At 40.6% G+C, this 18,759-nt stretch overlaps 1 protein-coding gene across 1 annotated transcript in view; it reads left to right on the top strand.

Annotated features, from left to right (window-relative positions):
• Positions 1-8,814: 8,814 nt before the first annotated feature.
• The window catches only part of LOC119949129, a 38,667-nt gene continuing 28,722 nt past the window's right edge, over positions 8,815-18,759 (top strand). Inside the window, exon 1 of the mRNA XM_038770631.1 lies at positions 8,815-8,907. Coding sequence (XP_038626559.1) covers positions 8,815-8,907 — 93 coding nt within the window. The remainder of the gene's footprint in view (positions 8,908-18,759) is intronic.

Genomic DNA, 18,759 nt, shown 5'->3' with positions numbered 1-18,759 from the left:
AAAGATAAAAATCTCTTCAGTATTCTGATCATTGACTTCTTTAAGAAGGGCCTGAACTAATAATAATAATAATAATAACAATTATTATGGTATTTCTAATGTACTTACTATGTTTCTAGCACTGTTCTAAGTGCTGGGGTAGGTACTAGGTAATCAGTTTGTCCCACGTGGGGCTCACAGTCTTAATCCCCATTTAAAGATGAGGTAACTGAGGCACAGAGATGTTAAGGGGCTTACCCAAGGTCACACAGCAGACAAATGATGGAGCTGGGATTAGAACTCACGTCTTCTGACTCCCAAGCCTGTGCTCTTTCCACTAAGCCACATTGAATTAGCCACAGAGACCCATCTGGAAAGGCCCTCTATACTGTAAGCTCATTGGGGGCAGGGAATATGTATTGTTATATTGTATTAACATGCTATTAATTATGTTAATACAATATAACAATTATTATCAATACAACAATAATTATATTATATTATATTATATTATCATATTATATTATATTATATTATATCATATTATATTATGTTATATTATGTTATGTTACGTCATGTTATGTCATGTCATGCCATGTTATGTTATGTTATGTTATGTTATATTATATTATATTATACTATATTATGTTATGTTACATTATATTATATTACATTTATAATATAACAATAACGATAATTGATTATTAATTAATTACTATTGATATTGTATTGTTATATTTTATTCTCCCAAGTGCTAGTACAGTGCTCTGCACACGGTAAGCACTGTAAATAAGATTGATTGAAGGATGATGGGGTACATTTGAGGCTAACACATGACAATATTCATCTGAGCACATAGGATCCAGAAGGTGTTCCCTAATTAATCTCTCATCTCCACTCCCTATTCCCTTCCATGCTACTGCTATTTCAGCACTTCGACAAAACCTAACCACTTGGTTCTCATTCTTTCCTCCACCCCTAGCACTTATGTGTAGATATATGCGTATATATGTTATGTATATATTAAAATTAATTAAAATTAATTAATGTAAAATTAATTAAAATTAATTCCAGGTAGGGAAATATATATGTATACATGTATATACATATATATTTCCCTACCTGGAATTAATTTTAATTATATATGTATATTATATGTATATACATGTATACATATATATTTCCCTACCTGGAATTAAGTTTAGGTATCATGTTCCTGCTCAGTTGTACTCTCCCAAATGCTTAGTACACTTTTGTGCACAGATTAAGCACTTATAAATACTATCGACTGATTGATTGAAAAATGCATCATTCCATTGCATAATTTGAGTGGGCCTCGGTAATCTCTTAGGAAAGAAATTGCAGAACTAACATTGGATTTCTGTCAATCAATCAATCAGTGGTACTCAATGAGTGCATAATGTGTGCAGAGCACGGCTCTAAGAGCGTGGGAGAGTACAGTACAATAGAGTTGGTAAACACAATCCCTTCCCACAGTTAACTGCAACAACCCTGCTTTGACAAGCTTCAACTGTGGTGAATGCTGAATAAGGAATTGAAATAGGAGGATGACAATCCCACTGCTTTAGATGAAATCTAGAGCTGGCTCTAATCCCTTCCTGCCACTAAAAGCTGAGTGTGCCAAGAAGAGAGCTTATTACTTATTGCTTACAGAAACCTCTAGCACCCCTAAGTACAATTCAATATCGATCTTTAAACTCTACTATTTATTACCTTATTGATTGACTTGTCCATCTTTTCCTTCTCTTGTTATAACCAGTCGTACCTCTGTTTCCCATATTGCTGTTTCTGCCTTCCTCCCCAGTTACTTTGTAGGATCCTTAGGGGCAGGAATGATGACTTTTACCTTCATCATACTCTCACGAACTGTTTGTATAGTGCTCTGGCCACAGGGGTGCTCAACAAAGACCACTGACAGATTTATTAGTTGGTTACCATTTTCCTGGAACCCTACTCCGTCACCGGTACCTTAGACCACTCATCTTCCAACATGCATTCACTTCACCTTTCATTTCTCTCCGTTTCCCAGCAGCATCAAATCCATTACCAACTCCTTAATTAGTACAGTGCACTAAACTAGACTCTAGGGGTATTCATTCATTCATTCAATTGTATTTATTAGCACTATACTAAACAATTGGGTCAGTACAATACAACAATAAAGAGTGACAGTTCCTACCCATAAAATGCTCACAGTCTAGAGGGGTGGAGACAGACATCAGTACAAATAGCGGACAACACAAGTAAGTAAACTTACGGATATAAACACAAGTGTTGTAGTCCCAGAGCTTGCAGCAGGTAGGGAATATGTCTGTTTATTGTTGCATTGCACTCTCCTAAGTGCTTAGTACAGTGCTCTGCACACAGTAAATGCTCAATATATATGATTGAATGAATGAACTGAATGAAGGAAAAAAAAAAACAAGGCCTAAGATGCTTTCACCAAACCTGATTATGTTTCTTTGTAGCATTTTTCAGATGAATCAATCAATCGTACTTATTGAGTGCTGACTGTGTGCAGAGTGCTATACGAACTAAGCACTAGGGAGAGTACAATATAACAATATAAAAGACACATTCCCTGCCCACATTGAAGTAAAACATGTATGAAACCTGAGATGACCTTTCCATTTCATTCAGCATTTGTCAGTGTATTTCTGAAGAACTACTTTCAGTTTTGCACGTCACCAAGAAGAAGAGTGACTGGACTGTGCTTTTGCGTTAGCTGTACCCAACTGCAGGAGATTTGGTACTCATAACTTTGGAATGTTACTATATCCTTGACTTTAAACTGTGCCAATTTCTTCCCACAGATACTTACAACATTTTCCCCCTAGGTATTTGAATGCATTTGCTTCCCCAAAGCTATTTTTTTTTCCTGCAGAATTTAAAGTGTGAAGAGGAAGGACTTCAACACGGCATACGTTTGGCAAGCCCAAGGGTTAAAAAAGCACGTCAAAGGTAAATTGCTAAGTAAATTTGGTCTAGCAGAACAAAATGAAGCTTAGTCTAGTCTCTTCTTGTAACTGGGATTTCAGTTACACAGACATGAGGGAGGAATCTACCCCTCCACGGAGCATGTGGGACCTCCATCCTTGGGTATCTTTTGAAAAAAAAAAGAATAAACATTCACAGTCCTAATCGATTTAGGCATTTGCCAGTCTGGAGACAGGGAACTGAACGAGATGCACCTGAAGGTCCCTTTCAGTTGTGTGTTCAGTGTTTTCTTAATCCTGTTCTTCTGATTATAAGATTCTCTATTTATGAACACCTGGAGCCAGGATCTGATTTCTGTCTTATTGATGCAACCTACTCCAAAATGGAGGGTTTTCCATTTGGCATAGTTGCCCTCTCCCGCCCTGTCCTTGCCTGCCTCTGAACTTCCAATTTAACTGGTATATTTGCGTGTGAGGATGAAGCCTACAAGTTCAGGGGTGGCTAGTGTAAGCCAAGCAGCCCAGAAGGAAATGGTGCTCATTGGTTTAAATCCCGTAATCCCAACCCATAAAAGGTTATGCGTATGAGAGGATGGCACGTGAATCAGTCAATCCTATTTATTGAATGCTTATTGTGTGCAGAGCACCATATAGCATGGCTCAGTGGATAGAGCCATGGCTTTGGAGTCAGAAGTCATGGGTTCAAATCCTGGCTCCGCCACTTGTCAGCTTTGTGACTTTGAGCAAGTCACTTCACTTCTCTGGGCCTCAGTTCCCTCATCTGTAAAACGGGGATTAAGACTGTGAGCCCCCCATGGGACAACCTGATCACCTTGTAACCTCCCCAGCGCTTAGAACAGTGCTTTGCACATTGTAAGTGCTTAATAAATGCCATCATTATTATTATTGAAATACAACAGATTGGTAGGCACATACTCTGCCTGCAACCAGCTTGCTGTCCAGAGGGGGAGATAGACATTAATATAAATAAATTAATTACAGATAATAATAATAATAATAATGGCATTTATTAAGCACTTACTATGTGCCAAGCACTGTTCTAAGCGCTGGGGAGGTTACAAGGTGATCAGGTTGTCCCACGGGGAGCTCACAGTCTTAATCCCCATTTTAAAGATAAGGGAACTGAGGCTCAGAAAAGTTAAGTGACTAGCCCAAAGTCACACAGCTGACAATTGGTGGAGTGGGGATTTGAACCCATGACCTCTGACTCCAAAGCCCGGGCTCGTTCCACCGAGTCACGCTGCTTCTCTATGATATGTACATAAGTGCTGTGGGGCTGAGTGAAGGGTGAATAAGGGCAACACAGTAAGGAGTGGGAAAAGAGGAAATGAGGACTTAGTCAGGGAAGGCCTCTTGGAGGAGATGTGCCCTCAGTAAGGCTTCTAAGCAGGAGAGAGTAATTGTTGGATATGAAGAGGGAGGTATTATGGGGTGTACATTCATCAAACCAAAGAATCTGCTTTATGTGGTCCAAGAAATAGAACTGAGACAAGGCTGAGAAATGCTAACATTTTATACTGGGGTGGTTGAAAGTTGTGTAGCAATGCTCAGATGATCTCACAGTTGGATCTTGGAGCATCTGATTCAAGGGAGACAAACTCAAGAGACCTCGCTGCGGTTACTTGTAATGTTTGATGTTCACTAATGAAATCTGTTTACCTTCATAACTTTATATTAGTGGCTATTAAAGGCAATAGATACAGTAGTTTAAAAGTAATAAAATGTACAACAAAGTGTATTTAATTTTAAATTGAATTGCTGGCAAATGGATGTCCTAATGAACCCTTGTGTCAATGTAGCCCTAACCGAATTAAGGGAAATCATTTCCATCACAGGAAACTAAATAAGCACAAACATCCCAACAGACCATCCTGCTGGTGGGAGAAGGAGCCATTGCCACAGATGGCTCTTCTGTTGAAATGAAACTCAAGTCAGGCGGAGTAAAATGCGAGATCCCTCTTAATTCAAGTGAAGCCGGGAAACCCGTCTAACAGGACCGTGGCTTCCGTGGTTTTTTACTTTTTCTATTTTATGGTAGTTGTTAAGCACTTACTCTGCACTCTACTGAGCATTGGGGTGGATATAAGATTATCAATTTGGATCCAGTTCCTGTCACAATATGGGGCTCGCAGTCTAAATTCGAGAGAGGAAGATTTAATCCCCATTTTACAGATGAGGTCACTGAGGGACAAAGAAATGAAATGATTCGCCCAAGGACATATGACAGGCAAGAGGTGGAGCCAGAATTAGAACCCAGGTCTTGTGACTCCAGTTCAAAAACAAAGCAACAAAGGGTTCTTGGGTAAAGTCAGTAAATATTACCATAGGAAGAACAATAATAACTGTAGTATTTGTTGTGTACTTACTATGTGCTAAGCAATGGAGTCACAAGGTAATCAGGTTGGATGCAGTCCCTGTCCCCTTTGGCTCAGAGTCTAAGTAGAAGGGAGAAAAGGTATTGAATCCCCATTTTTCAGCTGAGGAAACTGAGGTACATGAAGTTAAGTGACTTGCCCATGAAGCAATTGGTAGAATTAGGATTAGAACCCATGTTCTCAGGCTCCCAGGCTCGTGCTGCTTTTCTTCTTGATAGTTTTGCTTCATTGTGTCATCAAAACATTTTGATCAGTCAAATCAATCAATCATATTTATTGAGCACTTTCTGTGTGCAGAGCATAGAACTAAGTGCTTGGGAAAGTATAACATAATAGAGCTGGTAAGTATATTTAGACTTCTAGACTGTGAGCCCATTGTTGGGTAGGGACCGTCTCCATATGTTGCCGATTTGTACTTTCCAAGCACTTAGTACAGTGCTCTGCACCCAGTAAGTGCTCAATAAATACGATTGAATGAATGAATGACTATTTCCCACCCTTAATGTGCTTAGAGTCAATGTCACTTGTATTTTAGTTCAGAAACACTGTTCTAGCCCAATTAAAGAATGAAATTCCAGGTATGGAGAGATCAGGAGATGATACAGATGGCCAGGTGTTCATTGCATTATTAAGGAGGAATATAGATTTTACGCAGCTTGGGTTATATTTCAGAACCTATGCCTTTTGCTGCTTTCAAAGCCAGTAGTCATTCTCTTCCCCTCCAATTCCCAGGGAGGCTGATAATACGTTTAAGGGAAACAAATTGTTCTGTAGCTGCAAAGGCAAACACTTTTCATTATGCTTCAGAGTCATTTTCTCCCTCCTTCTGCTCCTCTTTCCTGGAACTGACACAGACAAGGAAGTCTTTAAGAGCTGCGCTGAATGCCCGCCACGAAGACGTCAACACAGCCAAGTTCGGCCTCCCCGCAGAAAAGATGAGTGAATCAACTGGAGTGGCAGGACCTGGCTGGGAGGTGAGGTTCTCCAGGACTGCTCTTTTTTCCTCTGTTGTGAATGTTAAATGACTAGATCGGTTCTATTGATCGCTCCGAACAGTTTCTTGCTGTTTTCTTGTAACTCTCCTTCCTAGCACTTCAATAGACAATTTGAGCAGATTGAAATCAAATGTGTCTTCCAGCAGAAGTAATTGTACCTTAAACCCACTGTCTAGTGACGTTAAATATGAAGCCAGGAATTGTGGCTAGCATTTTGGCCAGCAGAAGTCTTTCAGTAAGCGGTGGGGCAGACTCGCCACCATGGAAACGACATAGATTTGAGATGTGCTGAATCTTCTGTCTTCCTTTCCTACTCCACTGATGCTGGCTTTGAGGACAATTGTAAATGCAAGAGAGATGGTGGTATAATTCCTCAGACTGGTGTTTCTGCCCCCCAGTCACCATTCGATTATCTTCCAAATTGCTGTGTTTCAGAGAGATAAAGCTTTTCTACGGCTTGCTGACTTGAAACAACCAGAAGAGCCGGGAAAGAGATGGCTAACCAGTCATGCATAGTAATTCCATCGGTAAATGACAAAATCTTTGTTTGTATGACATTTCCAAAATTACTCCAGAAGAGGAATCTAAAATACAAAATGTCACATTTGGCATGCAAAACTATCAAAATGTATTTCAGTATAAAATTCATAGAGGCGTTTAATTTAGAATGTGTTTAATAACTGTCTGCCTGCCTCAGTAATCCTGCCTTGAGGTTTAAAAAGATTGTCTTATTTATTCACATGATGTTAATTTTTTTCTATATATTTTAGAAACCAAAACATTAAGGTTAAATCTTCATTGTTAATTATGATTTTTTCTAATTAAACTGAAAATAGTTGTAATTCTGATTAGTTTTTAACTATAGCTTGTATTAAAACCAAAAAAGCTTAACATCATCAACTGTTTATTTAACTGTTTAATTTAATTCCAGAAGCGTTTCATCTATATGGAAATGTATATTATCTCTTCAAAAAGATATCCAAGGCAGGATTAAAAAAGAGATTATTGTCTTCTGTAGATTAACCTGTGGAACTATTAAATCTAAAGGGTCAAGGGTGACATTTGAGTCTTACAATGAAATGTTTGGTGTGCATAGTAAAACCATGAAGTACTGGAAGAATTCATTCCGTTTGTATTATTTTTGAAGACAACTAATTCTCTTAAATATAGAAATGATAGAAAGGAATCTAAATGATGTTATGTTACTTATTTAGTTTTAGTTTCTTTAGTGAACCCCGTGCACACGTACTTGCTATTCCCATGTGAGCCCATTGTTGGGTAGGGACCATCTCTATATGTTGCCGACTTGTACTTCCCAAGCACTTAGTACAGTGCTCTGCACACAGTAAGTGCTCAATAAATACGATTGAATGAATGAATAAGTAATTCTACAGTCCATTTGGTCCCAAAGCTCAAAATAAAGCTCAAATATTCAATGGTCTGGTCTGCATACTTCTAGTTCAACTTGTATACTTATTACTTTTTTCCCAAAGGAAGTACAATTGATTTTCATTTCCTTTTCTGGACCCTGTGTGTGTTCAAAAGTGTTATGATATCTGATAATACTAATAATAATGATGATGGCATTTGTTAAGCGCTTACTATGTGCAAAGCACTGTTCTAAGTGCTGATAATGATGATGGCATTTATTAAGCACTTACTATGTGCAATGCACTGTTTTAAGTGCTGGGGAGGTCACAAGGTGATCAGGTTGTCCCAGGGGGGGCTCACAGTCTTCATCCCCATTTGACAGATGAGGGAACTGAGGCCCAGAGAAGTTAAGGGACTTGCCCAAAGTCACACAGCTGACAATTGACGGAGCAGGGATTTGAACCCATGGCCTCTGACTCCCCAGCCTGTGCTCTTTTCACTGAGCCACGCTGAAACAAGGTTCTGTTTTTGTTTTGTGCTCTACAACACTAATCACCTTGGCTTGGCTGATAATCCTTGTAATAGTCAATGGCCGCCAGGCTGCTAGCCTGCTGATCGTGTCACCCATCATGGATATTTTGAAAGACATGCTGGGATCTTAGAAGTGTTGATTTCCCGTGAAGTCCGCCTTATTATAGCAGACTGATGGTTTCTAGTGTCACACTTCATTAGCACAATGTGATTTTTAAAAATGGCTAAACTTTTTTTCTGCAATCTACAAGCTTTGCCTTTTGACCTCCTAATTATACACCCCGTGTCTTCATCTGTTATCACTGCTAATGACAGATAATTGTAGGTTGAACGAAAGTAATTGTCTACATTTTGGTGTAAAATTTTTGAGGAATTCATTGTGGCTAATTGTGTGGTTCAATTCAGCTCCTGCATAATTCAATAATTTAGTCTTCGATTTAGGTTGAGTGGGCCCAAGGACCTCAGCCTGTTCAAGTGCAATTAACATCCTTGAGGGGAGTCAAGGGCAAAGTGCCAAAGGGATGATATCACCTCAAGATTTCCCTGCTTGGCCACCATGGGGGTGGGCCCCTTCTCTCGTCCAAAATGGAAACTCCATGGAGGATTGGAACGCAGCCCGTCAGCCATGATGGAAACTTTTTCAATGTGGAAATGTATTTCAACCAAGACACATATACAGTAAGCAAAACTTTCAAACATGCTCTTTCATATTCTATTTAAGAAGCAACAGGCAAGCATGTGTGATGTTTTTCTTGAATGCTTGTGATTTAGGTAATACGCGTGTACGATTAATGGGATTTTGCTTTCCTTTGGTCTGCATTATGAAAGTGCTTCAAGTATTTCCCTTAGCATTATCAACAACTTGCTTTTATTTCGTCATAGCTATGTATCTTTTCAGCTATATAATTTGATTTGGGTCGAAGATATTCAGAATCGGAAATGACTGAATATTACACATGAATACCTGCAAGCATGTGAGAGTGTCTAACTTCACTGACTTGTGTTTTCCAAACGTATATATTTTTAACTATTTGAAATCGGGGAGAATACTTTTTTTGAATACTCTTTGCTTTCTAAATGCCAATCTTGAATGTGAATTGGACAAATAGGTGGAAAGGTCTTTCCAGGTTGGAACTTGGGTGACTTTTCTAGCCCACATTTGCTCCAGGAGGCACCAAGATAATGAAATGAATTCATTTGTTCACTGTGCTCTTTGATGACCACAAATTCTTATGTAGGTCAGTGGGTCAGTGGTTAATTTTAAGTTTGTCGTATGCCTAGCTCTAGGAGGTACATTTTGGTAGGATTCAAAGTATATTGCCCTTTGCGGTCAGTCCAGGAGCCAGTAGGGTTTCATGGGCTGCCCCTAATCCAGCATTCCATCAATTAGTTGTATTTGTTAAGCTCCTACTGAATGCAAAGCATAGTGCTAAGCCCATAGGAAGACAAAATAGAGGTAGAAGATATGATCCATGCTCTCAAGGAATTTACAATCTAGCTACATCTCCGCATTGCAAAATGGTTTCCTTGCCATCTCCAGAAGAAAATCTCTTTACCTGCCCTGCCTGTCTTCTTCCATCCAAGACGTGCTGTTCACAAGCTCAATCCTGAATTAATGATCTAGGTCAGGTAATTTAGCTGCAGGAACTGGTGGTGGTTGTGTCACTTGGTCGGTCCCCTCACTGTTGTTCTATGGTATTTGTTAAGTGCTTTCTATGTGCCAAGCACTGTTCTAAGCGCTGGAGTACCCACAAAATAATCAGGCTGGATGCAATCCGTGTCCCACTTGGAGCTCACTGTCTTAATCCCCATTTTAGGATGAGATCACTGAGGCTCAAAGAAGTGAAGAGACTTTCCCAGGGTCACATAGCAGAGAGTGGCAGAGCCAGGATTAGAATCCAGGTCCTTCTGACTTTCAGACCTGTGCTCTATCCACTAGACCACACTGCTTCTTTGAACGTGCCAGCTGTGAACCCCACTGAGTCTGGGAGAAGCAGCTTGGCCTTGTGAAAAAAGCAGAGGCCTGGATTCTAATCCCAACTCCATCATTTGCCTGCAGTTTGGCCTTGGGCAAGTCAGTTATTTTCTGGGCCTCAGTTTTCTCTCCTGTAAAATGGGGACTCAATTGCTGGATTCTCTGTCCTACTGAGACTGTGAGCCCCATGTGGGACAAGGACTGTGTCCCACCTGTTACTATCTTGTATCTACTCCCAGTGCTTAGTAGAGTGCTTGGCACATAGTAGGTTTATAATATATATCACAATTATTATTACTGTTATTGTTATCTTCCCAACCTGATAGGGGCTCAAGGGAACCCACCAATCAGTCAGTTCTGTTTATTGAGTGCTTACTGTGTGCAGAGCACTGTTTTAAGCACTTGGGAAAGTCCAGTACAGCAATGTAACAGACACATTCTCTGCCCACAATGAGCTTACGGTCTTGAGAGGGAGACAGACATTAATATGAATAAATAAATTATGGATAGGTACACAAGTGATGTGGGGCAGAGGGAGGGGTGAATAAAGGGACCAAATCAAGGTGATGCAGAAGGGATTGAGAAAAGAGGGAAGGAGGGCTTAGTCAGGACAGGAATCTTGGAGGAGAAGTGCCTTGGATAAGGCTTTGAAGGCAGGGGAGAGTAATTGTCTAATGGATAGGAAAGGGGAGGCCAACCCAGGCCAGGGACAGGACCTGTGCAAGAGGTTGGTGTTGAGACAGATGAGATCGAGTTACAGCAAATAAATTGGCATTAGAAGAGCAAAGAGTGCGGGCTGAGTTGGTGGCTAATCCAGGCTTGGTGGCTAAAATACTCAGGGCAAAGTGTAATCTCCACATGTCAACATTATCTTGGTGCACAGGGCAAACTCCTCCACCCTGATGGAATTGGGGATTATGGGATCATTGGACTAGGAGGGTCTTCCCTCCCCTCCCGATGAAATTGCCTGACCTGCTGAACAGGGCCAGGCTAGGTTGGGAGGATCGACAGGTCACTGAGTATGGAGGTAGCCAAACTCAGCCATACATCATGGTGTGTGGCTGCTTTATATCTATCAGCTCCTTTACCTGCACAGTGGGGAATACATCCCCACCTCCTCCCCCAAGATCACTCATTGCACCCTTGGGCTATTTCCCATTCTTGGTTTGGAAGAAACCCTCCCTAGATATTAAGGAGAAGCAGGGTGGCTTTGAGAAGCAGCATGGTGTAGTGGATGGGAGTCAGAAGGCTCTGCACTTGTCTGCTGTGTGACCTTGGGCAAGGCACTTCACTTCTCGGTGCCTCGGTTCCCTCATCTGTAAAATGGAGATTAAGACTGTGAGCCCCACGTGGGACAGAGACTGTGTCCAACCCGATTTACTTGCAATGTTAATAATAACAATGATGGCATTTATTAAGTGCTTACTATGTGCAAAGCACTGTTCTAAGCACTGGGGAGGTTACAAGGTGATCTGGTTGTCCCACGGGGTCTCACAGTCTTCATCCCCATTTTACAGATGAGGGAACTGAGGCCCAGAGAAGTGAAGTGACTAGCCCAAAGTCACACAGCTGACAAGTGGTGGAGCCGGGATTTGAACCCATGACCTCTGACTCCAAAGCCCGGGCTCTTTCCCCTGAGCCACGCTGTTTCTCTAGTATCTTGTATCTCTCTTGTATCCACCCCAGTGCTCACTACAGTGCCTGGAACATAGTAAGCGCTTAACAAATGCCATCATTATTATTATTATTATTGTGGAAAGCACACAGGCCTGAGAGTCAGAGGACCTGGATTCTACTCCTTGTTCCACAATTTTCCTGCTGTGTGATCTTGAACAAGTCATTTAACTCTCTGGGCCTCAGTTTCCTTATATGTGAAATGGGGATTGATTCTCTGTTCTTCCCCCTACTTAATCTGCGATCTCCATGTGTGACAGGAACCATATCCAACCTGATTATCATGTATCTACCCCAGAGTTTAGTGCGGCTTGGCATGTAGTAATCACTTAACAAATACCATTATTATATTATATGAGGGAGTCTGATGTTTGAATGGTCAGGGCCAAAACTGGAGGGAAAGCATCCCAAAGTAAATGAGGTAGCAGAAAGCAGTGAAATTTTAGAGAAATGGCTTTGGGTCCTCGGTGAGAAATAGAAACCAACAATTCCTCAAACAGTAAACTCATTCTTCTACAGAATAACATGTAATAAATAATAAAGCAACTAAAAGTATCTCAAAATAATGTTGAAATAACAACAAAAAAAATTTCTTTCCTTCTCTTAGAAAGGGGAAAAAAACCATAATTACCGCCTGCCACAGCGGAGGAAAATTTACTCTTTAACAACCTGACAAAATGTCACTGAATTACATTTATCCCCTGGTATCACCTGGCATAATCCCAGTCCCTAAAGAAACCAGCCAGTATATTGCCGACCTGGACTATAAAAGAAAAATAGGAAAATCACAACAACACCAGGCCGAAAACCTCCAGACCCTGACAGGAAAAAGAATCCAGCTGAGGCTGCTTCAGAATAAAACTACTGTTACTCAAAACCTTGTTCATTCCATTGGGTTCTAGCCAATCACATTGAAACTTTCACACTAACCACTCAATTCTCCCTGTCAGTCATTTCGCTTGAGGCCTGGGGCAGATTGACAGGTGCAACAGCAAGTCATAAAGTAGACTGTTTTGGTCGTGGAGAACAATATATATGAATATAAACATCTAGTTTCCTGTGACTCAAACATACCAACATACACACACACACCCACACACACAAACATGCACATACTTTGTCTCGACATTAGGCGTGTTCAATATAATACATTAACACATATGCATACGCACATATTTGTAAAATCTCCTATAATGTGGTCTAGTTCTTGACATATTCTGGGTAAGGAAAACGTGTTTTGCACACAGTAGGCTGTTAATAAATTCTACTACTGCTGCTGCTACTACTGCTATTACAACCATCTTCTACTCTGTGTGTTAATTTGTGTGTCTGACTATATGCTTACCAATTGTTTAAAAGGTTTCATTTTGTTGGACTCCACTGTCCAAACTGGTTTGGCCCCTGAACTAGTTTAGGGCTCTTATCAAGTAATACAGAATTTATCTGGAAGAAGTGTAAGAAACAGCAAGAGAAGCAGCATGGCCTAGTAATAAGCACTTAGCACAGTGCTCTGCACATAGTAAGTGCTCAATAAATACCATTCATTGATTGACTGATAGAACAATAGCCTGGAAGTGAGAAGGAACTGGGTTCTAATTCCGGCTCCATCACTTGCCTGCTGTGTGGCTTTGGGCAAATCACTTCACTTCTCTCTGCTTCAGTAACCTCATCTGTAAAATGGGGATTAAGATTGTGAGCCTCATGTGGGATAGGGACTGTGTCCAACTTGATTTGCTTGTATCTTCCCCAGTGCTTAATACGGTGCCTAGTACACTGTACGTGTTGGAACGAGATAAAAAACAAAGTAAACTGTATTTCTTAGTAAAGACAGGGTTGGCAAGAAATAGAAGACCTTGGAGCCTTTTCTGAACAGTTTAGAGAAGGAATTGAAAATTTAGATGAAAAACTAGCTTCCATTTAATCAGATGGACAGCAGTTGCATACGTATCCATAAATTAATTTTAATGTCTGTCTTCCCCTCTAGACTGTAAGCTCCTTGTGCGGGCAGGGAACTTGTTTAAGTACTCTCTTGCATTGTACTCTCCCAAGCCCTTAGTACAGTGCTCTGTACCCAGAAAGCATGCAATCAATACAATTGATTGGTTCACTGATAGTAAAAGTGTTTAAAGAGAGGGAAAAGAAGTGGGCATCTTTGAATTTTTGGAAAAGGATGTCAGTGTCAACACCTGTTTATGTGCATTCCTGATGGCAAGAACTTTGGGGGGGAAAACCAGCAGATGAGAGAGGCAAGTCAGAGATCCAGTGTGGGGATCTCTAATGAAAAAGGTGATGATAGATGGAGAATACAGTTGTCAATAAGTTATGAGAATTGCAATGACATAGACAGATATACTCATTGATTCAATAGCATGTCTCTAATGATTACAGTAGCTTGGGCGTTATATGAGGCATTTGGAAGAACTGTCTTATGCTGTCGAGTCGTCTCTGACCCACAGCAACTCCATGGACACGTCTCTCCCAGAACTCCCCACCTCCATCTGCAATCATTCTGGTAGCATACCCATAGAGTTTTCTTGGTAAAAATACGGCAGGGATTTACCACTGCCTCCTTCCGCACAATAAACTTGAGTCTCTGTCCTCTACTCTCTTCCATGCTGCTGCTGCCCAGCATAGGTGAATTTTGACTTGTGGCAGATTGCCTTCCACTCACTAGCCATTGCCCGAGCTAGGAATGACTTATCATTAATACAAGAGACAGGCAGATGGCAATCGTATATGTAACGTGAAGTAAGTAGAAAACTATGGATACAATTGGTGTCTTACAATACAGCTGTTTTTGTCAGTATCTATTGTATTGTTGGTATATTGTATATACCAACTCTATTGTACTCTCTCAAGTACTTAATGCAGGGTTCTGCAGGGCCTAAATGCTCAGAATATGCTATTGATTGATTGATTTTTCTATTGAAAACTGTAGGCTTTAGAGGGCAGAGATCCACCTTAAAATCCTAACAATTCATTTGAGATATCCAGACTTCTTTGAAAATGTCCCAGATAAATGCTCCGCTCATTGTCCTAGACAGATCAAAAGACAGATGAAAATATCTGCCACGAGGCCACCCACCGTCCTCCGCCATCACCTGCTATTTTCGGTTAAAATTGATTCTCAAGGATTTTCCCAGCAGGGACAGTTTCTTTTCACCGATTTTCCCCTGGGGCAGCAGTTTTTAAAAAGAAAATCTCCGAGAATCAATTATAAATTCAGAAACAAGCCAGAGGAAGCCCTGACCCCTTCTTCTTCCCCCTGTCTCTCATCTTAGTTTATCTCCACCAAGAGTTCAACTTACCACATGTTGAGCAGCACAGGGTAGCGGACAGACCTTCCTAGATCTGTGAATTTTCAAGTCTATAATCCAGTTAATCTTTAGACGGCAAGGAGCAAAGGTATTATTATAGTGGTAGCTGGGTACCATTTTGTTTTACTGGAGGGAGCTCTAATATGAATAAAACAGCAACTTTTCAAATATGACATTTAATCTATGCATGTAAATCAAACTGAGAAGCTATTATTCATTATTAAAAGGGTGGCATATTTTTATTACGCTGAAAATGAAACACAAATGCTGTGAAAAATTTAGTACCTTTTCTTGAAGTGTCAAGACACTTATCACACAGTCTTATAGCTGGTTCCAGAACTTAGTTTCAAATGTAGCTGCAAAATTAATACATTTAAAGTCTGGGGCTTGAAAAGGATGCTCGATTTATGTGAAACCGAAAAATTTATTTTTAATTTAAAGCTTTCCAAACACTCGTAGTGGGAAAGCACTTTGATAGTGTTCAGATTCCGGTATCAACAAAGAATATAGTTCATATTCTTGTCATTATTAGTCATGCCCACAATTTGCTTCCCTGAAGTGCTTTCTGAACACTACATATATCAGAAACTGATTAACATGACCTGAGGTATTAATTCTTAAAAGATGATGAACCCAGTGCTTTCCAAGAGGTTATTCTCCGTATGTCAGCATATGTCTGAGAATTGAGATGCTTTTAATAACTACAACATGAAGGATTAATAGGAAAACTAGAGCACAAACTTTATTACTCTTGTTACTGATGTTATTCTTCATTCAAATTCTGGCAGATTTGATCAAATTTAGCTGGGAAGCTTCACAAAATATGACATGAACATTTGACTCAGAGGAAAAAAGGAAAGGTGGCAGGAATAACAGCAAGGGTGATGACTAGTTTCATGTTTTTTTAATGATAAATTAACTTTGCTTTTGGTTTACAATTCTTTTTGTCATTTCTTCTCCTGCCTCTCTCAGAGAAATGATAAGCGCTTTTTAGAAAATCCGTCATCTCAGGTGGTGAGAGGTTAGTTACTGCTCTGCATGATTTTAGTTTGCTTCATATTGGTCAAGGGGGGTCATATTGAGAAGCAGCGTGGCTCAGTGGAAAGAGCACGGGCTTTGGAGTCAGAGGTCATGGGTTCAAATCCCGGCTCTGCCAATTGTCAGTTGTGTGACTTCGGGCAAGTCACTTAACTTCTCTGTGCCTCAGTTACCTCATCTGTAAAATGAGGATTAAAACTGTGAGCCCCCTGTGGGACAACCTGAACACCTTGTAACCTCCCCAGCGCTTAGAACAGTGCTTTGCAGATAGTAAGCGCTTAACAAATGCCATTATCATTATTATATCTAATGCTGTTTATTTAGAATAATAATTCTGGTGTTTATTATTACCAGCATTAAACAGAGACATTTTACCCTTGACTTTAAGGCAGTCAGTCAACCCTCCCCCTCCTTGCCAACCTTGTTATTCTCTTGTTTGCAAGATTACCCACACACTTCACTCCTCTGATGCCAACCTAAATTCTCTACCTCGATCTTGACTGTCTTCCCACTGACACCTTGACAATGCCCCACCTCTGGCCTGGAAACTCCTTCCCCTTCATATCCAGCAGACCATTACTATACAAGCCCTATTAAAACCCTGTCTCTTCCTGGAGGCCTTCCCTGACTAAGCCCTTACTTCCTCACTTATTTGGCTCTCCTTTCTGTGTCACCTATGCACTTAGGTCTCTACCCCTCAAGCACTATGATAAGGGTACTTATTTACACACATATATATATAACCCGAGGGAGGGATGCCTTGACTAGAGGTTACTTCCCAGCAAGAACTTGCAGGAACACCTGAAGGGTTTGGGCCAGCCTTTCTCTTAAGAGTGTAGATAGCACTATGCTTATCACAATCAAGCTCCTCTAGGAGAGAGACTTTGCCTTATTCTTTGATCTATCAGTCAATCGATCATACTAAATGAACACTTTCTTTAAAATAATAAAAATGAATAACAATTATTGTACTTGTTAAGCGCTTACTATATGCCAAGCACTGTTCTAAGAGCTGGGAGCCTGTTGTTGGGTAGAGACCGTCTCTATATGTTGCCAGCTTGTACTTCCCAAGCACTTAGTACAGTGCTCTGCACACAGTAAGCACTCAATAAATACAATTGAATGAATGAATGAATGAATGAATGAATATAAGGTAATCAGGTTGTCCGAAGTGGGGCTCACAGCCTTAATCCCCATTTTGCAGATGAGGTAACTGAGGCACAGAGAAGTTAAGTGACTTGCCCAAGGTCACACAGCAGACTAGTGGCAGAGCCGAGGATTAGAACCCATGTCCTCTGACTCCTAAGCCTGTGCTCTTTTCACTAAGCCACGCTGTGTCTTTATGCAGATTACTATTGAAGTTCACAGTGATGGTAATCCTTCATAGAAACTGCTCCTCTAATGCCACATTATTCACTCTGCCTCACTCAACTCCTTGCAGTCGACATCTTGCTTGCCCACTGTTGGGTAGGGACTGTCTCTATATGTTGCCAACTTGTACTTCCCAAGTGCTTAATACAGTGCTCTGCACACAGTAAGCGCTCAATAAATACGATTGATGATGATGATGATGATGATCCTTCCTCCTTCCTGCCTGCAAGCCCCTTCCCCTTTGCATTCACTCTCCCCATCTTCAAAACCCTACCAAAATCATACTGCCTCTTGGAGTCCTTCTCTGACTCATCTTTCATCTTCCCACCCTATTTCCTCCCCTACTTTACACTTGAAAATATATCACCTCAGCAGTAGGTACTCACTCTCCAACAACATTTATACCTACGTTTATACTCAGTTACTTCCCTTATCTATTATTTATTTCTTTTAAGAAATTCATTTGATCTTAATGTCTGTCTCCCACACTGTATTGTACATTCTTTTAGGGCAGGGATCGTGTGTATGCTACCTGTATTTTACTCTGTCAAGTGCTCAGTACAGTTCATGTGAGTGTTGTAAATTAACCCCTTCAGATGGATGGAGGATGATCAGATGTGGATGCCAAAGGATGGCTGTCATCTAATCACACGTACGTTAAGCAATACACACTTGCACCATGTACCCAAGGAGTGAAATGGGCTGGTTGGAGTGTGGGGGTTAAGCAGGAGGATTAGGATCAGGGAGCGAGCCGATTGAGTGGTTTAAAGTCAGCGGTGAGGAGTTTCTGTTTGATACAGAGAGGAAACCATTGGAGATTTTTGAGGAGTGGGGAAACATGCATAGAACAGTGTTTTAAGTGTTTTAGAAAAATGATATTAAGCAACAGAGGGAAGCTCATCCTGTGTAATTCTCTGCGCGACCTAATAGAGCAGTTCCTGAATAGATCATAGAAGAGGTAGGATTCTAATTCTTTGACCAAGCATCATGTTTTATGGCTATGATACCTAGACTATTTGGCCTTAATCATTCTCTTGCTTTTCCTTCCTGGTTCTGTTTTTCCAGACTTACCACTTCCTCACCCCCATCTTTGCCAATTCACAATTTATGGCATATTCCCTGAATTGCAGAAAGACCAGTATTTCATTAGTTTTC

Source organism: Tachyglossus aculeatus, chromosome X2, assembly GCF_015852505.1.
Source record: "Tachyglossus aculeatus isolate mTacAcu1 chromosome X2, mTacAcu1.pri, whole genome shotgun sequence".
Classification (NCBI taxonomy): domain Eukaryota; kingdom Metazoa; phylum Chordata; class Mammalia; order Monotremata; family Tachyglossidae; genus Tachyglossus; species Tachyglossus aculeatus.
This window is presented reverse-complemented; position numbering and strand designations above follow the sequence as displayed.